This window comes from Dama dama, chromosome 2 (assembly GCF_033118175.1).
Source record: "Dama dama isolate Ldn47 chromosome 2, ASM3311817v1, whole genome shotgun sequence".
In the NCBI taxonomy this organism is placed as follows: Eukaryota; Metazoa; Chordata; class Mammalia; order Artiodactyla; family Cervidae; genus Dama; species Dama dama.
In genome coordinates, this window is record NC_083682.1 from 22,596,004 (window position 1) to 22,618,233 (window position 22,230).

At 40.9% G+C, this 22,230-nt stretch overlaps 1 protein-coding gene across 17 annotated transcripts in view; it reads left to right on the forward strand.

The window, feature by feature from the left end:
- Positions 1-17,994, forward strand: part of MSANTD2 (Myb/SANT DNA binding domain containing 2) — a 37,110-nt gene extending 19,116 nt beyond the window's left edge. Inside the window, exons 2-6 of one of the 17 annotated variants that reach the window (XM_061167475.1) lie at positions 2,446-2,524; positions 6,583-6,672; positions 10,564-10,663; positions 12,370-12,430; positions 16,457-17,994. In XM_061167475.1, coding sequence (XP_061023458.1) covers positions 10,588-10,663; positions 12,370-12,430; positions 16,457-17,309 — 990 coding nt within the window. In that variant the 5' untranslated portion in view covers positions 2,446-2,524; positions 6,583-6,672; positions 10,564-10,587 and the 3' untranslated portion in view covers positions 17,310-17,994. Of the gene's footprint in view, positions 1-2,445; positions 2,552-2,736; positions 2,814-2,875; positions 10,664-12,369; positions 12,431-16,456 lie in introns of those variants that run through there. The other 16 variants (XM_061167459.1, XM_061167443.1, XM_061167452.1 and 13 more) reach the window with 16 other exon arrangements.
- Positions 17,995-22,230: the final 4,236 nt, after the last annotated feature.

Below are 22,230 nucleotides of genomic sequence, written 5' to 3' on the forward strand. Positions count from 1 at the left end.
GAGCGATTAATTTTTCTAATTCACAGAGCTAGCAGGTGGTGAAGCTAGACTAAGTCTGACTCTGCACTCTTAATCACTTGATTATGTATTGCCCCATTGTGAATTATCAGTCCACCTTTATTAAAATTTGACAGTTGAAACAGTATTTAGGCAACAATGAAATCATAAATTCATAAATGCCAAAATCACACAGCAACACACAGATGGACCTCATAGGGCTCATATATGTGTCTTGGCATAAAAATGGAAAGAGAAATTTAAAAAATCCTTGCAGATAATTCATGGTGTCCTAAGATTATAAACATAATGAGAAACATTGATTTGAAAGTCCCAAGAATTTAAAACAAAGTGTCGAAACATAAATAAGACTTTTATTGTAGACAGCTCATTCAGTCGTTCATTCAGGTCTTTATATATGTGATGGTATTTGTTGGACTACCAACTCTTCTTAAAGAAATTAAGTTTGAGGCTAAAGAAGGAGAAACATTTACAAGGTAGGAAGAACTTTTTGACGGTAAAAGTGGGTAAGGATGTGGCTTACTGAAGGAGACCGCAGAGTGACCGTTACTTTATGCCTGTGCTTGTTCGCCTAATGTGTAAATGACTGGGTACTCTTCTCCTCAGAGGCGATGAGGGTGAGGTGGACTGTTTGGTAATGCGTGATATAAATATACGAAAAGGAGACCATGCAGATGAAGAAAGCTCAAAATAGAATCAAGCAGTGAGAAATCAAGAGAGTGCAGGGAGTATAGCAGTAACCCAGGTAAATGTGGTTACTTCAGCTAAATATGAAAATGAGCTATGAACTTCCTGGCAACTATGGCAAAAAGGTAAATACAGTGATTTTTCTGTACTTTCATTGCCTGCAGAAGAGAAACACACAAGGTCCTCGTTTTGAAACCTAAGATGAATTTTCATTAAGGGCACTCTGATGGCGACCTTGGATATGCTCTTGCCTTTCTCTTCATTCTCTTTTCTGTTAAATAGGGCAACATGACGTATCTTCTGTGTATATGTAATACCCTGCCCGGACCCCTCCCCCGGGGAATGAGACTGGCGCGTCCCCACCAGCTGCCTGAGTGGTGATGGCTTCAGGAATCCTCCTGAAGGAATCCTCCTAGGAATGTCTGGCTGTCCATGGCTAGGCTCCCTCTCCCCTGGCAGCCTGGACCCAGTGACTGGTCAGTGCTGAAATTCAAAAGTCCAGTCGCCTTGCCTTAAGTCAAGGGAGCTCTAAGTATTACTTTCAGATTCCATACTTCACTTTAGGATTGACCAAGACCTGCGAGGCAGCCATGAGTTACTTCACCTCTGTCTTCCCCATCCCGTGCTCACAAATGCTGTTCTGAAGAGCTCTCCGCTATAAACGTCCTGCACAGCCTCCTCAGTGTCTCTCCTGGGACCCTCTCTTTTAGCATCATTGTAAAAATTAGAAATAATAAATGAAAACTGCTGACCCCAACTCTCAGCACATGGTAGAGACTGAGAAGATGTTAGTTATGGTTTACTTTCATTGCATGGGACATTGAGCCACCTATGGAAAATGTCTGATTTCTGTAGAAGGTACAGACATTTTTTCATATGGTAATTCCTTTTAGCAGTCCTCATAAAGGTAAGAATAAAATATTAAAATGCTACCAACTGAGCTATAAAAAGTGTTACGGTAGATTTTCTGAGTTTCCAGCAACCTTCTCAGTAAGTTCAGGTTGCTCAAAGACAGGTGCATAAACTTAAAGCAGGCTTATTTTCAGATTTTTCATAGAAAGTTTATATGTCAAGATACAAAAATATTTTATTTTCATGCTTATACCCTGTAAATGCAGAAAGAAAAAACCCTTTTGAAATCACTTAATATTTACCAGGTTTTAATAGTCAACTGAATCTTAACCTAATGCTTGTACCCAGGTATCTCTGGAGGATTTCTAATCTTACTATTTAGGTGATTTTGTCTCAATGTTCAAATTATTATTTTTTTTCACAACCAAATACCTAAAATTTACTAATGGGAAAAAAAAACTATTTTAAGTTATCTTTGCATCATAGATGGTAGTTTTCAGTAAGAAGATAACTACAAAATTGAGAATCACATGGTCACCCTATGAAACAAAATCAAGTGGCCTTTTTCAGAGGGGAGCCTGGTCTGCCTAAACCTGGTCTCATGAATCAAAGAAAGTACCTCTGTGTTTGGAAGCAGTACAATATTGTAATGATGATGCTCCGAGGATGTTTGGAACACGTTCATGTGTGGTGCTTAACTTTTAGACACTGTTGATTATGGAGTTGTCAGTGTTTAATGCAGGATGTTTGTATGAGAGAGGACTTTAAATATGAGTGGCTCTCACCGCTATCCTAGATAGATTTTAGATAATTCTCTTGAATGTGTTTTTTAGTTATCACATACTAATAAAAGCTGCCATTTTAACATCATCCAAATACTGCTTTTAGGTGGTGCCCTGGGATGTGACGTACTGAGAAAAGATTCAACAGAGATGCTAATGTAGCAACGTCAGCGCTGACATAGGAGGTCAGATGAAAATAACCTCTCATCCAAGTCAGTGCTTTTCGAAACAACTGATTTTTTTCCCTTTCAAGTGGTGGGTGGGGGTGGGGGAAGTTCTAGATACATAATGTTATCTGACTGGGTTTGATGACTGTTTGACTGCTGCCTACATCTGAAATAATTAAGTAGTTCAGTAAACTCTAGTTTGTTTGTTTTTTTTTACTTGTCTTAAATAGAGAAACCCTTGAGGATTCCATATCTAGAAAGACTCTTGTATCCCAAAGAAGCCCTTGAACCTGACCATGCACACTAGGTATGGTTTATCTAGTATTGTGACCAAGATGAGATTTTGTATGAGTATGATTTATAGACAGTGTAGAGTTAAAAGCTTTATGGCCATATGAGTTTAGTTTCTTGAGCAATGGAAGATGTTTAATTTTGACAATTAGTATTGTCCTCCTCGAGGGCTTTTTTTCTTCGTTTTTTTTTTATTCCATTTATTTGTATTAGTTGTAGGCTAATCATTTTACAGTATTGTAGTGGTTTTTGCCATAAACTGACATGAAGCAGCCATCGATCCACACGTGTTCCCCATCCTGTTGCCCCCTCCCGCCTGGCTTTTTTCTTCTTACTCGGAATGGGTAAGACCCTCAGCTGCTAGCATGGAGGAAGCTAGAAAGCTTAGAATATGCGCTGAGAAAATTTCCTGAATGATTTGTTCTATGCAAGAATTTCTCCCTCATAAAGACACACTGATCAGATACAGACATAAGTGAATCACTGATAGCCAGATTTGGGATGAAGTGCAGCTGATAGAACTCGATCCTGGGCAGTTCCCCACAAAGACTGGGGCCCTAGAGAGGTAAGAGCTCTTGGTTTCTGGTGGTCATTCTTGGGTTTGACCCTGTTAACATCCAGGAAGCAATCAAGTCTTTTTTCCTTTTGTATCTTTAACTGAACTACTGTCAAAGAATATTCTTCACTATTTAATTTGTAAGGCATAAGAAATAATTCGGACAGGGTTTACAGAGCTCTGTTTGGCAGGTAATCCGTCCTCCCCCACCACCCCCCATTCCCCGCCAAAGGAAAGTGTGATAGGAATGGTAGATATTTTAAAATAGCCTTGCCCTCTGCAGTTAGTCCTCCTGTATTACAAAGAAATTAATTTGCTCTGCTAATGATGGTGGTATCTGTGTTAATACCTTTTGCCACTCCTGCTCTTTTCAAAAGGTTTTAGGACTCCTACCTACCTTGGATTTATTGACTTTAATACATTTAATGCATTGTATGCTTAAATAGTGAGTTTCCCCATTTTCTTTGCTAAGAAGATTTTCACCTTCTTGCAAGTGATTTAATACTTTAAAATTACCTTAATTCGTTTAATAAACATATATTGAACAATCCTTACATGACAGGCACTGTTCCGGGCTCCAGGAAACAGGGAACAAGGCAGACAGCCTTTGCCCCTTGAAGTTTACAATCTAGCGAAATAACTTTTTTAGGATACAGTAACATTTTAGAGTGTCATTTGGTAATTTTTACAAGCCAAATCCCTTCTGAAGGAACACTTGTCTTGGGGTCTTGACTCCTCATTTGTTAAGTGAGGAAGTTGGACTAGATGATCTTGAGTTCTTTTCCATTCAAAACTTCTGTAATGTTTTGGAAGTTGGAACCTGGTTTTCTCTGAGAGCCTTGGGCAGCCCCACCTACTCTCTGTTAATCATTATATTAGGGACGATTTTACAGAAGAGGCACTTGGCAAGAGTAGTGACAGGTATAGGTAACGAATAGTGCAAGAAAGTCAAGATGAGTTAAGGACAAAGTTTGAGGACCATTGTTCTTAGTAATTAGAAAGGCATTGCTGACCATGATGGTTTCAGTGGAATAACAGATCAACTTTGATCCCATGGAGTTAAGGATTGAGTTCCCATAGACATTGCCTATTCCTTGGAGTCCCTTTAGTCTTTAGGCTGTTAAAGTGGGGAGATGTTAAGGCTTAGCCATTGTCCACTAAGGAAGGTAGTCAAGACTTAACGTTCCTATACTTGGTTCTAGGTGTGTGAATTTCCCTGGTCTAAGTGGTTACCTTAGGTGATTTACCTAGAATCTCAATTGATATGTTAATCAGATAGTGAATGATCAAGTACTTTGTGATACTGCTGGAACAGATAACTTATGAATCATTTATTACTGTTTCATTGCCACTACAGAAAAACATTTCTTTCCCAGTAGGTAGGAAAAAAGTGCTATATTTTTGTGAAGAGTAAGTTGATACCTTTGTATGCTTTTACCTATAGAAATTGTTTCTTTCAGGAAATGGGAATTTTGCTAATTTACGTCTTAAAGAAAGTAGTAAGGCTGCTTTATCTAAATGAGTAGGATTCTGAGGAAGCTGGGGAAATTGTATTTGAATTGGTCCCAGTCTTCAGCCTGTCTTGTAAAATGTAAGACACAGACTAAGTCTACCTTATTTTAGGATTTCTGACTAATATGTTACATATTCTTTTGTGGAAGAAAAAAAACCACGTGGCATAGAGCAGTTTCTTAACCCAGGGTTCTTGTGTGAGCTCTTCAGGGAGTCCAGGTTCCCCTTGACATTGTATGGAACAGTTTTGTACAGGTATTCTTCTGGGGAGGGGATCCAGGACCCAAAAAAGCACCTTTGCTCTAGAGAGGAAAAGGGCGTCTTGAGAGTAAAGATTTCTCACTTGCCAGATCTTCTGTAGTGCTAAGAACCAGGGGGTGTGAAACAAGTGCTGTGTTTTTTGGATTTCTTTTGTTGGGGTTTTTGGTAGATTGGTTGGTTTTAAATGACTTAGGTTGATTTGAAGGATTAGGTGATTGGCAAGTCAATTTGCCAAATTTTAACGTACAGAAAACCTAAGGAAATAGTAAAAATTACACTGACCTTAGATGGATTTTGCTTTAACTGATTTCTTCATCATTAGTTATAATTCTGTCTATATATATATATATACACACACATATATATATATAAATTTATGCTATATTCTTAATATTCCTTTTACTGTGTGCAGAAATGTTTTTACAGTTGTTTGCCATTTCAGGCTTCCCCCCACCACCTTTGTGCTCACAGTAAGAAAATTAAACTAATTTAAGACATTCTGAATCTTTCTTAGAAGTATTGAAATAAACTCAATATTGTTCTGTTGCCTCAATTAACTAAGAGCAACTAATTGTAACACAGTAAAGCAGCAGCTTTAGTTTAAAAGATGGACAGATCTGTTTCTTTTGCTTTACAGTACACATCAGCTTAGGCTGAAGTATTGTTTTTCTCACTTTTTATAAACAATCACTAGAGATTTGTACCTAGTGTAATTTCAGCTATTGCTTGTGGAAATATAGTATGTGATTTTTAAGACTTTGTTTCCAAATAAGTGTATCCTTTATTTAATCATTTGGGTTAAAGAGTCTTAAATTTATCATATTTAGTTGGCAGAGGGTTAAGATAAACTGTAAGCCATTTCTAGTATGGCTAATTTGACAACCACGTTTGAAAATCTGTTTCACTGCTTGTTTTTTTCTTATAACATTGTTTCCTGCTGTTACAACTAAGCTGTCCTCCCTGCAATTTGACTATTTTTCATCTGACATCTTAGACTGATCATGCCAGTGTTTTCTAAACAAAACATTGTATGGCAGTTATGCCTTATCTCTATTCCTCCCTGTTATATACCCTGTTCCAGTTATAGACAGTTGTGTTAGAACAGTGGTTTTGTCATGGTGATGATTTTATGATTGTATGAAATGGGGCACATTTTGAGAAAATGCTGGAGCCAGTAGCAGAATTAGGTGGCGTATGCCCATGTAATTTATTGAGCTTGCTTCCTACTCTGCCATACCAGGGAAGAGTTCTATTCTTCCCCCTTCCTGAAAGCCAAAGGAGGAATTGGAGGACATTGAAATAAAAAGAAGCCTTACTTTTTGACCCCCACAGTAGCTTATATAATGTCAGGAAGGGCTTTGATGAAACCACTGGCCCTACTTAAAGATCTTATTTTCCAAGCCTTTCATTATTTTATTTGCCCTTTTCTGAACTCTGCAATTTCCCTCTCTTGTAGCTGGTTCGATGCCCAGAACTGAATGCTGTGTTCCAGCTGTGGCCTCACCGGTGCTGAATAGAGAGGAAGAGCCACCTCCATAGCTTACATGTGATTCCTCTGCTTATACAACCCAATACTGGATTTACTTACTTTGGCAAGATAGCTGCATTGTGCACTGTATTTAATGTTACGTGTACTGTAACCCTGGGTCTCTCTCTGCATTGCTGCCGTTAAACCCCCAATCCTGCCAATCTTAAAGCTCCTGCCTTTGTTTACCTGCCCCGCTTCCCACCCCCCAGACTCCCCTTACATTCATCCACAATGAATGTCATCTTTTATTCTCTCATTTCCTCTCACTGTAATCTTAAACTTTGGCAAAACCTTCCCTCTGTCTATGAATTGTCAGTTGTCAGCCATCTGATTTTTTCTCCCTGCTTTGGTAATGGGACATCTCTCACTTCTCTCTGGTTTTCTTTTGTAGTCGTTCAACACTTGGCATGGTGGATGTATCAAGCATTCACTTGGCAGTTCTTCTGAATCAGATACCTTTGGATTTCTCTGATCTGACCACATGGTCAAGTTGTTTTAGTTCTTCTATCCAGGTTTTCTTGACTTCTATCCATGTGACTTCACTCAGGATATAGTATTATCTCATAACTCCTGGGGGAGACAGTAATAGAGACTTACCATGGACATTTCTAACAATAAAGGAAGTGTTCTTCTTCTTCACTGTGAATAGAATAGTCTTTAATAATTTTAAGCAAATTCTTTCCTCTCTGACGTCTTAATTTTTTGAAAAATGCTAGAGCCAAGTGACTATAAATTTGTAAGATGGGTGAGATAAAGGAAGAAAGGAAGGGAAACAAGGTTTCTCTGTAGAACAGGAAATGGTTCTTGAAGGAAGCGGAATTGAGGTTCTTGTTGGGCTTGGTACAGCTTTCCAAAATGGGAGGCAAGTTTTTCCTAGATACCATAGCATTATCTAATCTAAGATGCACAGTAGGTGTTTAGTTGGTTTATTGAGGACTGTTGTTACAGACATACAGACTTTGTGCTTTGGTTAATCATTTAGAGTGTGGAAAGTGTAACCTTTTCTGGTTTATTATGGATGATAAGAATTGGAAGGCCTCCATATGTCCTTTTTATGCATTTCTAAAGTCCCTCTAGCTTATCTAAATACCAGTGTTTGTTAGAGTAGCAGTCAAGCTGATGTTTCTTTCTTTGTTTTCTATCTCAGTTGATATATGCTATTTAAACAGCCTCTGCTTGGATCTGTGGTCTTCACTGAACCCAGAATGTACGTCTTTTGTGTATTTATGTCTCCAGAGAGTTGGAAATCTTTTTAACATTGTTTCGATACATCAAATTCCCATCTTATGGATTTAGATGTCACCAAACACTTTTCATTCAGACGCCTAATGGATATTTTACATTTCATCATATTACGCTACTAAAGTATATTTCAAAATTACACTGCAAAGTAAGAGTTGACAGGATCTGTTAGACTTTTTTTTGATGGAATATAAAATATATCATCTGACTGTTCTTCCATATCTAGAACCCTTAAATACTGCTGGTTTCCTTATTCATATACAGAAGTGAAATGTTAAGCTCGATTAGATGGTTTCAAAGAAAGTAAATCTTCTCTGTAGTTTCCCACCAAATGTAGTGTCAAAGATTGGTCGCTTTGCTCACGCCTTGGTCACATCTAAGTGTGGCACGTTCCTTCAGAGGAGTGTTAATTTCGCTCCCTGACTTCCAAAGTGACCCTCAGTGACAGATCCATGGGGGTTCTTTGTGTGCGGAGAGCCGTGCTTCCGGCAGCCAGCAAGTAGTGAGCGCTGAGTGGTGTGGTTTCCATCTCCATTTATGGCCTTGGAAGGGTGAGAGGGACAAGGCTGGAACTCTCCATTTACGGTCCTTGGAGGAGCTGAAAAGAGCAGTTGGGGTGTTCCTGGAGGCAGAAAGTAGACATTGTGAGATAAAAATAAATTGGCAGGAGATGTTTGCAATTCAAATTCCAGTTCCCGCAAGGAGGGCAGAGGGTGCCGGGTAATGGGGTATAGAATGTCACATGAGGTCAGCTGGAGGCATTTGTCCCCTCCCATTTGAAGAGTTGCCCATGACACATTTCCCAGGTTCATTTCCGATTTGTTCCAGAAAGTTATGTGTTATGTACTTGTGAGTATCCTTTACAAAGAGGAAGAAGGAACACTTTTAAAGAGTGTGTGATCAGAAACCTCACTTCTCTAAGGCATCCTTTCAGGCACCAAAAGAAATCTCCAGAAAGGAAGAGTGAGGCAGGTGCTTATGCAGGGGACAGGCTGGCTGGTTTCAGGGTGGACGACTCTTAATTGCTGCTCTGTGTCGGAGGAAGATTGTCGTGTGTGTTTTGTGTTTATTATTCTCTTTGCCTGTCTGGATTTCTGGCCTCAAGGGAGAGATCTGCAGTGTTTGACAGAGTGTCTTCCTGTAGTTTGTCAACTGAGATTTAACGGTACTGAACTTTCGAGGAGGCTCCATAAAGATTATTCAGAGTTGTTTTATTTTGGCGAGAGTAGGTGAGGTATTGGCTTATGGAAAGTCATCTCACATTCAGGAGAAATTTACAGTCTGGCTGATGTGTGTAAATTAAGTCTAAGGTAAGCTAGTTTGGCACAGTTGAGTTTGAAAGCATTTGGAGAAAAAGAGTCTTGTCTGCCGTGAAAAGTCTCAAGAGTAAAACCCAGTAAAGTAGAAAGGAGATTAAAAGGAACGAAAGGAGGCAGAGATGGGACAGAGAATAAATATAATTAAACTAAATTTGGAACTGAGGCGCAAGGCCTGGGACTAAATCCTTGATTTATCTTTTGAAATACCATGTAAGATAGCATAAGATATACCATTAAACTAAGGAAACTGGGTTGATTATCAGAAATATGCATTAGAAGACCATGAAGCAGGTTGAAGGGTTGTGCAGGGTAATAAAATTATACAGGTTTTGTCTGTGGACTTGCATAAGGATATGTTACTTGCTGTGTACCACGAAGCAGAAAAAGAAGTGAAATAACACCCTTCCACCTCACTTTCTGTGACCCCACCCCAGAAGAAATGATTGGCATCTCTTGTTGGTGTTTGGTTGGCAGTTTGAGTTGGTAGAATAGGCTAGTATTATCATTGGCTGATTTTTAGATGTTGGTATCAGTGTCTTGTTGTTTCTTGATGATTGAGACAGCATCTGTAGCGTTATTGATTTGATCTCTTTTAAATTCAATTCTAGCAACTGCCCCAAAGTCAGAGTGAGTTAGTAAGGAGTATGGACTATGTAAGTAGTTTGTTTTACTAGCTAATTCGTTTAGGCAATTGTGTTAACCCTATATTCTTTCTTAATCAAGAGTAAGGAAGGGTACATTCTTTGCTTTGGGAAATTCTTCTTTCTGTCCTCCCTCCCCTCACTTTTTCCAAATTCTGGGCACAACAGCAGCTCTTCCTTTTCTGTGGCAGGTGTGCATCCTATTGGCTGGCTGGTATTTCTTGTTTTCTTTTTTTTTTCCTTATTCTTTTAAAAATGGGGGTGGGGGTATAAAAATATGTGTATGGGATACATGCAATAATGTTGTAATGTTTCTTGTTGTTTAATGGATAATTAATTGCAAAATAATTGTTTGAATTATAACATGTTTGAGTAAATGCTAAATTAGTCATTTTTTTCTAATATAATAATGAATTTAAAATCTAGCATTCCTGTAACAATGTGTCTGTGTTTGTCTGTCCGTGTCTGTCTAATAGTAATTAATATCTGTGGTCCGTACCTGGAAGAGGAAGTACAGCTTTAAAGGAATAACAAAAGACTTTGTGTCTTAGACCCTTCGCAGGTGTTACAGTCGGGTGAAAGAACATGGTGTTGGGAAAAGAAAGAGCAGTTACACATTTGAACAGTTGGAACAGGTGTTTGGTCAGGGAGGATGGGATGCTCAGCCCTGCCAGCCTGTACTTATTAACAGTAGTGGCTTGTACCAGGAGCTGGAGTCAGATGGCAGCACTATGGAGGAGTATTCACAGGAGGACTGGGGAAACCACAGTCAGGATCTCCATGGCTACCCCACAGATCAGGAATTGGGTAAGAAAGCCAGTATCTATGATACTTGTGGTGTGTGTGTGTGTCTGTACCTGTCTTCACATGTGCTCAGGTGTTTCATATCTGTAACGCCTTTTTTTACCATTCCCACTGATAGCACAGCACATGTAACCAGTGTCTGTCTGGGGTGACTTGGGGATCCTTCGATTAGCCTTAGACTGCCAGCTGGCGCCTGGTGCCTGGGGTTCCACAAAGTCCCTAAAGACACAGAAGAATTCCTGATGCTGGGCTGCAGAGGGAAGCTCAGTGACAGGCTATGCAATTAAAAATACCCTGCACCTCTGTGTTCTAAGATGACTGCTAAGAGTATTGACTCCTGGCTCAGCTGGTATAGATATAACTGTCATTTCCTTCCTTTATCCCCAATAATTTTCCTCCACCCCTGTTTGTAATTTGGCAAAGGTCCCTTCCCAGGCTTCAGTCTGAACAATAAATGAAGGAAAGCCTTGGTTTGAAAGGAGCTGATAATTGAACTTCATCAGGGATCATACTCCTTCCAACTTCTTAAAGGCTCACATCCCAACAATAGCTGGAATGATTTATTCACTGTCTTCACATTAAAAATGGAAAATAAAACTCCTGGCCATCAAATCTAAACTTGTATGGACTAATTAAGAGAGTATATATATGTAGTTGGATTGGTTTTGGTTTTTTTTTTTTTTGTTTTGCAATAAATGTTCTGGTTTTAGTTTTCATAATTTGCCAGTACTAATCAAGTGTCTGCTGCAGCCTTTGTACATTCATAGCAAGTTGTGTAATGAGTGCTCACTTGTAAGTGAATGTTCTTACTCTAGTGAAGCACTCGGGCAGCCCCCAAGGAAGGATAAGTAGAATTGGCTCTATAAATATGCCTCCCCAGCTTAAGACAAAAGCCCACGGGCACTGTTTTACAGATCTCCTATGACAGAGAAATGTTGATTCAAAAGAAAAAGGATTAAATGCTAGTACTGAGTTGGCCAAAACATGCATTTGGATTATTTCATAAAATTGTATGGAAAACCCAAAAGAACTTTTTGACTGACCCAATATTTCTTGCAAATGCTGTTTCTAAAAAAAAAAAAAAAACTCTCAAATATTGAAAAAGAGAAGGAGCGAAAAAAGTGGTTATACCATAAGACTAACACTATGTAAGAGAATTGATTACTGGAAGAATAAAAAGGTTAGATGCTAAGTGATCACTGCCTCTTAATTTCAAAACAGTTCTAAGGTCTCAATTACTTTGGCATCCTGTAACTCTGGTTTTGCTGGAGAGAGTTAAGTCACCCAAACCTTTAGGACAAAAAAAATAACATGTAGAGCATATTGATCCTGATATTGGGCTGGGGGAGAATAATTGCTCTATAAAACCTACATAGAAAATCTAAATAGAAGAGAATGATTTTCATTCTCATTCCTTTAAAAATCATGTTTGCCATGAAATTAAGCTTTAAGCTCCTAGCTAGAAATCCACTAGTGACCTTGAAGAATTTTATACTCATAGAGCTGGTTTCTGATCTTGCATATAAATATATGCATCTCATTATATATGAGTTACATCTACAAGTCTGACATTGGACAGTGTTAGACACTAGAATTAAGTTCTCACATTGGAAAGTATGGAACAAACAGTAAACTTACAGCTACTCATCTACATAAATACATGTCACCACTTAGGAAAATATAATGTTTCCAAAACCTCTGTTTTTCAGATGAAATACCTGTCACAAAGAGAACATTAAAAATAAAACAAGAGTCTTCTGAAGAAGCACAGTAAGTAGATGTCCCCCGTTTCTAAAAAGTGTAACTACCTAAGTTTAATGTCAAAAGTCTTGCTGTAATTAGATGTGCTCTGAAAGTTAGGGGCTCCCCTGGCGGCCCAGACAGTAAAGGACCTGCTGTGCCGCCGAGGGAGCATGTCTCCTTCTTCTTCATCTTCTTGCCCAAGTTTCCCAGGGCTTAATCCAGAAATGCTGAGAATTTTGTGTATGACGAGAAGAAAGAGATATATGAAAATAAGTGTGTTTATGGTATTTGTGTGGATATGGCACTTGGATGTTTAAATATGATACAGAGATAAGGTTTAGGGCCCAGAGACTGTCTGGGGTTAAGTGAAATGATAGTGGGGCCAGAGGAACACTTAAATTACAGCTGTCCCCAACCTTTTTGGCACCAGGGACCAGTCTTGTGGAAGATAACTTTTCCACGGACCAGGATGTACAGGATGGTTTTGGGATGATTCAAGCGCATTACATTTATTGTGCACCTTATTTCTATTATTATTACATCAGCTCCACCTCAGATCATCAGGCATTAGCTCCCAGAAGTTAGGGACCCCAGATTATAACATTCCATTTTGGGAATCAAAAAGTAAGTTCTTAGGAACTACACAGTAGGCCAACTGATGTAACTGGAAATGAACTCAAGCTTCACAGAATTGGTGTCACCAGTCTCAGACCCCCCTGAACTTTTCCCAGTTGGAACTTCAGAAATACAGCAGACAGTTCTCAGGAACTGTTTAAATAGCTGGGTATAGTTCTCACTGTGTTCCACAGCTGTCAAAAGCTGGTCTGAGGCTTGAGCCCAGGGAGCTTCAGGCTGAGGTCAGATCAGTGGGGCAGGAAACTGGCAGACTCTGCAGAAATGCCCAGCATGGCTGCCTCTTCTCCAATCAGCTCACAGGGTGAGTGGGTCCTAAGAGGCGACTCATTTCCCAGTGTACCAGTTTCCTAAGAACTGTTCCTTATTGCTGACTTAGGGCTGTGACAGTGCCAAATATGATAACTTCATTTGGGCACTAGATTTTTTCACTCTTAAGTTTAGGTGGAATTCACCTGAACTAACTGATGGATTCTTTTACACCAGTCAATTATACCATCCTTCACCCAGGAAGAAGAGTCATCACTTATTTATCAAATACCTACTGTGTGTCAGGCATTGGGATACGGCAGTGAACAGAACAGACAAAAGTCTCTGCCCTCCATCCCATCTCCTTAGCCTAGTCTTCCTTGAGATCAGTAAAATATTTTAAAAGAGGACAAGGAAGAATGATAGCGTTGAACAATGATTTCTTTTTTAAAGCATCGACCCGTGCAGAAACATGGTCCTATATCTTAGCCTCACAGACACCACATCCTCAACATTAACAAAGTGACTGAGTGCCTGTGTGCACTCTGAGAAGAGGCACAGTCCCCAGAAATGCAGTGATTTCATCTGCATGGTCACTCAAGTACTTGAGTAGCTTTCTAGACAAACGAAAGTGCAGAGGGTGAGTCCAGGACAGTCACTGGACCAAGAAAACTGACAACAAGACATTCGCTCTTTGTCAGCTTGAAAAGAAAGTAAAGGAAAGTAAGAGAATGGCTATGTGGAAGATCCCCCAGTTTGTTGCAAAAGCTCTTCTAGAAGATTTGAGAATTTAAGAGGAAAGTGTACAATCTGTCTTCTACCAAGAAGCTGTTCACAAACCACCATTACACCCTCTTATCTTGCCTGCATTTGATTATATGTGAGTGTGGTAGTTGAGTACTTTTGTAGTTTAAACCTGTGATTGTTTGCTGCCAAGTTACCATTTAACAAACTTCAGTCTTCTGATATCAGAGTTGTGCCCTGAGAAACAAATATCTTCATTATCTATATAAGTCATTTATGAAGTGTCAGTTGGAATTACTTGAATTAAGCAGCATGTGAAACAAGAATTTCCATGCACTTTGTCTTATTCTGTTAACTGTCCAAATCAAAACTGAAATAATTTCTATGCTTTTGCTTCCCTTTATAAAAATATATTTTAGGACAATCTCAATTCATTATCTGGAATTTTTCTTTCTTAAAATAGAAGCTTAGTAATGAAACTTTTCCATCTGAATTCTCAGATCTTAATTCTGTGCTAAACTGTTCTTTTAAATTTGGGAGTAGTAATGTATTTTAGACAAATAGAGGAAAATATCCTTTTTTCATGTTTTTGAATCAGATCAATTCAGTTCAGTCGCTTAGTCGTATCCGACTCTGCGACCCCATGGACTGCAGCACGCCAGGCCTCCCTGTCCATCACCAGCTCCCAGAGCTTGCTCATACTCACATCCATTGCGTCGGTGATGCCATCCAACCACCTCATCCTCTGTCGTCCCCCTCTCCTCCTCCCTTCAATCTTTCCCAGCAACAGGGTCTTTTCCGATGAGCTGGTTCTTCGAGTCAGGTGACCACTACTGGAGTTTCAGCTTCAGCATCAGTCCTTCCAGTGAACACCCAGGACTGATCTCCTTTAGGATAGACTGGTTGGATCTCCTTGCAGTCCAAGGGACTCTCAAGAGTCTTCTCCAACACCACACTTTAAAAGCATCAATTCTTCGGTGCTCAGCTTTCTTTATAGTCCAACTCTCACATCCATACATGACTACTGGAAAAATCATAGCTGTGACTAGATGGACCTTTGTTGGTAATGTAATGTCTCTGCTTTTTAATATGCTGTTTAGGTTGGTCATAGCTTTTCTTTGAAGGAGCAAGCGTCTTTTAATTTCATGGCTGCAGTCAACCATCTGCAGTGATTCTGAAGCCCAAAAAAATAAAGTCTGACACTGTTTCCACTGTTTCCTCATCTATTTGCCATGAAGTGATGGGACCAGATGCCATGATCTTAGTTTTCTGAATGTTGAGTTTTAAGCCAGCTTTGTCACTCTCTTCTTTCACTCTCATCAAGAGGCTCTTTAGTTCTTCGTCACTTTCTGCCATAAGGGTGGTGTCATCTGCGTATCTGAGGTTATTGATATTTCTCCCTGCAGTCTTGATTCCAGCTTGTGCTTCATTCAGCCTGGCATTTCACATGATGTACTCTGCATATAAGTTAAATAAGCAGGGTGACAATATACAGCCTTGACATACTCCTTTCCCTGTTTGGAACCAGTCTGTTGTTCCATGCCCAGTTCTAACTGTTGCTTCTTGACCTGCATACAGATTTCTCAAGAGGCAGGTCAGGTGGTCGGTGTTCCCATCCCTTGAAGAATTTTCCTCAGTTTGTTGTGATCCACACGGTCAAAGGCTTTGGCATAGTCAATAAAGCAAATGTAGATGTTTTTCTGGAACTCTCTTGCTTTTTTGATGATCCAAAGGATGTTGGCAATTTGATTTCTGGTTCCTCTGAGTTTTCTAAATCCAGCTTGAACATCTGGAAGTTCACGGTTCACGTACTGCTGAAGCCTGGTTTGGAGAATTCAGATCAATAGTCGTAATCAATTTCATGTTTTCCTATGGCCAGTATGTATGGGCCAAACTTATTTGACTTTCAGAATTTCCAGGTTAGAAATTAATCTGTTCATTCTTTTAAGTGATTCTGATTACCTTTCTGAATACAGCAATCTTCACCTAATCTTGATAGGTCTAAAGGCCATCATATGCACTATTATACACAAACACACACCACACATTATTCTTGAGTTTCTGAAATCCTAGGGTCTTATGTATCAATAGTTACTAAGTGTAATACAACTAGACTATAGAATAATGGAAAGCAGTTCATCACTAGTTCCTAGAAACTTCCTAGGGGTAAGCATGTCTCAGATTTTAATACTATGATTATCTGGACCTGCACAGTCCAATGTGGTAGCCACTAGCCATCTGTGGCTATTTAAATGTAATTTTAAGTTAATTAAGAACTTAATACCTCACTCACAGTAGCCACATATCAGTGCAATGGCTAACATACTGGACAGCACAGACACAGAACATTTCCACCATTGCAGAGAGTTCTGTCGGACAGTGCTCATCTAAACACCTGAGGAATCTGACTTTTATCTCTCTTTCTAGGAAAAGAGACATCATGCAGAATATTGTACAAATCTTGGAGTCAGTACAGTTGAAATGGGAACTGTTTCAGAGCTGGACAGACTTTTCAAGGCTTCACCTTTCTAATAAACTGGCCATTTTTGGAATCGGTTACAACACCCGTTGGAAAGAGGATATCCGTTACCATTACGCTGAGATCAGCTCCCAGGTGCCCCTTGGCAAGCGACTCCGGGAGTACTTCAATTCTGAGAAACCCGAGGGCCGGATCATCATGACCCGAGTGCAGAAAATGAACTGGAAGAATGTATACTACAAATTTCTAGAGATCACTATTAGCGAAGCTAGGTGCCTGGAGCTGCACATGGAAATTGACTGGATCCCCATCGCCCACTCAAAACCAACTGGTGGGAATGTGGTTCAGTATTTATTGCCAGGAGGCATTCCCAAAAGCCCGGGTCTCTATGCCATTGGCTACGAGGAGTGTATTGAGAGGCCTCCCTCCCCCCATGTGGAGCAACGTACCCTGGACCCCGGAAAGGAGGGCCGGGTTGACTTGGAAACCCTTTCAGCACAAGCCTCACTGCAGGTGGAGATAGAACCCACTCGAATTATCTATTGCTACCTCGGGATCGCTGAGGTCAGGACTCTGCAGCAATGCTTGTTTTTACATTTCCAAGCAAATACCAAAACCTTCAGCAAGGATTGGGTTGGTATAAATGGGTTTTTGTCTCAGAACTGTATTGTGGATCCCGGTGTGTCCCCCAAATCCATCTACATCAAATTTGTAGAAGTCGAGAGGGATTTTCTTTCTGCTGGCTCGTTAGTTGAGTGCCTGGAAAAAGCCATCGGGTACCCCTTAAAATATAACAACTGAATGTCATCCTTCATAAGGATCTGGGCTCTTACCTCTCTCTTCTCTACCCCTGTCCCATGACCCAGACTGTCCCTCATCCAGATGCTGCCATCGACTCTTCATGGAAACTCTTTCCACGATCAGGCCAGTACAACTAAGAAACCCTAGTAGACCTTGGGCAGAAAACACAGACCTCACCTGAAAAATGCTCATTTTGAGCAAACAAGCTACACAGCAGACTTGCGTGGTGGGTCAGCTGTTTTCTTTTTTAAAAACAACAAAAAAACAATTTTTAAATGAATTTTAGAGCCCTAATGTAAACAAATGTAGGTACATTCCATATTGGACAAAACTTATACTTTGAGTTTCATATGAAATTGAAAAATTGTATTTTTTTCACGATGTTTCATTTTTACACATCTCTATGTCTCTATATAAGTATTATTTACAACCTTGAATAAATAAGCAATAGATAATGGCAAGTAAAATCTTGAGTCACAGTGAGTAAGACTGTTTTTCAATATTACCCTTTAGCTACTATTGTATATAATTTAGTTTCCTTTTTTTTCACCAACCAAGTGTTTTGCTCTTCCCAGTCAGTGTTGCCTGCAAAGCCCTCTGTTTCTGTGATGTACCAACTTTTGGTTGTGTTGCCATTTAAAACTTTTTTAAAAAAAATATTAAAGTAATTCCTGGCCTCTTGGCATTGTAGTAGTGGAGCTTTTTGTAGCGGAGTGTGGTCACACTGGCAGTGGGACTGGTCTCTGACTTTACTGCAAGAGATGAACAAAACAGAGCAGGGTAGTAGCTTTACTTCCTTACTCAACTTCACTGTCTGTACCTCACTGGCCAATGTCATTATCCATTTTCCGAATCCCGAAGCTCACTGGGACATTTCATTTTGTGCTACTTTTTAAAAAGATACAAAAGGGGAAAAAAAAAAACTACAAAAGGATATTCCTTTTGGCCCTCGGTACATAATACTTGCAAGAGATTTTCATTCCTCATCTTTATACTCAGTAATCAGGGGCAGCTCTCTCAAGAGCACGGGTGGAGGACTGACATCATACTGCCTAGAAAAGGAGAGAAGATCTAAGAGAAACGCTCATATAAAAATTTTAAGTGGTCCATAGGATAGGAAATAGTAAAGTGTTGATTCATTAGGAGGTAACTATTATGTTCAGATCTTTCAGAGATTTCTGTGCACTCCACATAGAGGTTAGTACTCTCACCTAAGAACTAGCTTACCAGTAGTGTTGTGAAGGGTTACTTTAGTCTCTAGGAAGGGATTTGTTAGATTTATTTACCTTTAATGAGTCCCCCAACATCTCTCAGGTTTTCTACTTTAAGTGGTCTCCAGGTCCAAGTAAGAGCTATAATTCTCCCCATTTTTCTTGAAGATAAAATTGCATATTGATAAAAAAAAATGTTTCTTTCTTGTAGCCTGAGTGGCCTTACAGCAGTAATTTTTCTCATTCTGGTTGTGAAAATTGCTCAGTCGTGTCCGACTAGTTGTGACCCCCATCGGCTATACAGTCCATGGAATTCTGGCCAGAATCCTGGAGTAGGTAGCTGTTCCTTTCTCCAGGGTATCTGCCCAACCCAGGGATCAAACCCAGGTCTCCCACATTGCAGGTGTATTCTTTACCAACTGAGCCACCTTGGAAGCCCTCTTTCTGGCTGGTCAGTGCTTATTTATTTGTCTAATGACTAGAGAGCTTATGATCAATGAGATGACTCTTATTAATGTCATTTGAGGCTAGCTTTATGGAGTTGGCTGTTTCCCGACATGAGATGCTAAAATGGGTGCTAGTTCAGGGAGTGTATAAATAGTCTGGAATGTTTGAATGCAGCACATCTTGCCAGGCATAGGCTGTAGGAATGGGCCTTAGGAAATTCTCATGAGTTAGCTCTTCTTTGGAACTTGGAATTGTCCTGAAGACCAAGGCTACACTGACCATTTTGTGGCAATAATGTCATAATATCAGTGCCAAGTGCTGCCGGAAAAAGCGTTATTGCCAGGAGTAGTACATGGCATTCCCCAAGCTGCCACTGGTCAACCCTAAAATTAACATTACACATTTTCTCCCCATCCCAATTCTCACTGCTGTTGGTTACGTAGCAGGGGTAGAACATTTGGGAACATTTAGAGAGGATGTTTGAGATTTACCTACTGTTACTAAGAACAGGGCACTGCCTGACCACTGTGAGCAGCATGGAGAATGTGGCGAAGGCCGATCTTGTTTGTGTTTTCACCATGTGGCTTGAGATGGATGAGGAGTCGGGGCAAGAGGACAAAGCTGAGCATTGGGAAATGGAGACTTGAAAGTACCTTGCTGATCCTGAATATCCATTCTTTTTGGCCGGAACAATCCAGAAAAAGGGACAGCAGGGTGTCACATAACTATGAGTATTCCTAAAAACAAAAAGTGGACTATTTAGACCTTAATGAAGCCTTATAACTGATTCCAAGGGAATGGAGACACTATATTCAAATATAAAAATCAGCATTAAAAAAAGTACTGTAGAGACTTTCCAGGCGATCCAGGATTTAAGACTTCGTCTTCCAATGCAGGGGGTGTGGGTTTGATCCCTGGTTTGGGAGCTAAGATCTCACATTCCTTGGGGCCAAAAAAATCAAAACAGAAGCAATACTGTAACAAATTCAATAAAGACTAAAAATGGTCCGCATTAAAAAAAAATCTTAAAAAAATATACTGTAGAGGTAAAAGATGTACGGCTGGGAGAAACACTAGTGAACTACAAATCTCTAACATACAAACTTAGCTCGTGCAGATAACCTGTTGTGCAAGCAGCTCCCAGATCACTCACAGATCATCTTCTAATATTCCCATTTTACACAAGGGTAAAGAGAAATGTTCACCCTAAATTACTGCATCTCAGCAAAAACTCAGGAAGTAGAACTGCTCTGCTAACTTCTACACTTGACCCCCTCAGGTTCAGCAGGAAAAAAAAAAGTGGTTGGAATAGGAGATAGTGTAGAAAATTCTTCTATTGGGTGAGAACAGTGAGAGTCCTGAAAGCACTGTTTCTGTGTCACTTGGAGAGGATCACTGACTATGAATCTTTATTTGTATTTTTACATCTTTTTTTCCCTTAAGAAACTTTTTATTGAATTAATTTGGGATTTATAAAATATTGTATAAAGAGTACAAAGTATTCCCCTATGTATTCACTTGTTCCCATAATATTAATATTCTTGCCTGTAACAATTATTACTGTGGTAGTTGCCAGACAAGTAATGTTTGTGTCTTTACTTCTGATGTAAATTACTGGGGGTGCAAATTCTGAAAAGTTAGCTACTGAGAGTGAACGTTGAGGTTCTAACTTACGTAGCACTTGATTACAGCCTGTAAGCAGATGCTTTAGTGCACCTGAGACAACCAAGAGCTCTGTACTGCTCTTCTTGGAAGGAGTTATTTGGGATAACCTAGCCCTGACCTGGAAGTAAAGGAGGGATGTTTGCAAGAGGTGCTTTGCAATGAAGACTAAAGTTAAAAAAAAGAAAAAAAAAAAAAAATGACTGTGATAGACTAGAAAAACTAAACCAACAGCACCCCACTACACACACACACACACACACACACACACACACACACACACAATCTAGTTGACCGTTTCAAGCCTGTAGCCCTTGCATAAGGGTATAAGACTAGCAGTTACCTATTACTACTGCCTTTGCTGTCACTAAGCTGCCGAGTACTAGATTCCAGGGATTGCATGAGCAGTCTAGTGTTTGCATAGCCATTTCTCAACGCCACTGCATGGCAGGTATTTAAAGAGTAGTCACGCAGGTCATACTAGGAAGAAAGAGCTGAGGGTCAGTGTATTCAAAACAAAACAAAACCTTCGTGAGCGCAGGCTCAAAGACCACCCTGAGAACCATGTGGAGTAAATGGAATCCAGGAGACCTGGCATCTTTTCTGCCCAGTCGGTTATCACCCGGAGCAGGCAACGCCAGGGATTCGTTGTTATGGTTTCTGTCCTCGGTGACCTTGACTCGGTGGTTGAGCTGTGCCGGGACGTTTGAAGCATCTTTATTTTGGCTGTCCGACAGAGAAGCCAGAACAGGTGCGTGCCCTTCTCTAAGAGAGCTGCGGCCGCCAGAGGGTGCAGAGGAACATTTGATCGACCGGCGCGGGGAGATGGGGGCGGGGAAGGGACGGTTAAATTAAATTTCACTAGAACATGATCTCGCCCCGGGAATTAAAAGATCAGAACGCGCTGGGGGCGGGATGGGAGGCAGCGGAGACAGAGGCAGAAATAAACCGAGGGACTCCGTCCAGTCTACCTTCCCGCAGCTGCCCCCTCCTCCCCGGTCTGCCTAAGGCTTTTCAGAGTTGAGAGGGGAACTTGGCTTTCTCCTGTTTCCCGCTCAGAACCTGGGGTTCCTTGCGCCAATCGTTTCCCTGCTTGGGTTTGCGGCACAAGGTCCGAATGACCCTGGGGTCTGCCTTTTAGGGAGCCTCGGGGAACCTGCTGAGAGGTCCGATCTACGCCCGCAGGTCCTCGCATCCTGCCCCGCAGCCTACGGATCCCGCGGCACCTGCAGGGATGGGCGGGGGCGGCCGCGGCCGCATCCCTTCGCCGCCGCTCTCCCGGCCGGCTCCGGCGGCCAGCCCGCCGCTGGCACTGGAAAACTGATCGTTTCGGGCAGCAGGACCGCGCCCGCGAGGCCGGCACTCTGGCCCCTTCCTGCCGCCCCGACCCCCACACCGTGAGCCCCAGTGGCCCCGGGGAAACGAGGCTGAGGACGCGGTACCCGCAAGCTCCCCCAGTGGGTTTGTGGGGCGGGAACCCCAGCCGCTTAGGGTGGCCCCTGGACGTCGGACAATCCCCAAACCTCCCTTCCTTCCTGGCCCTCCTTCCTAGCTCACGCAGCGGACGGGAGAGGGTATGGCGTGGTCTGAGAGGTCAGGAC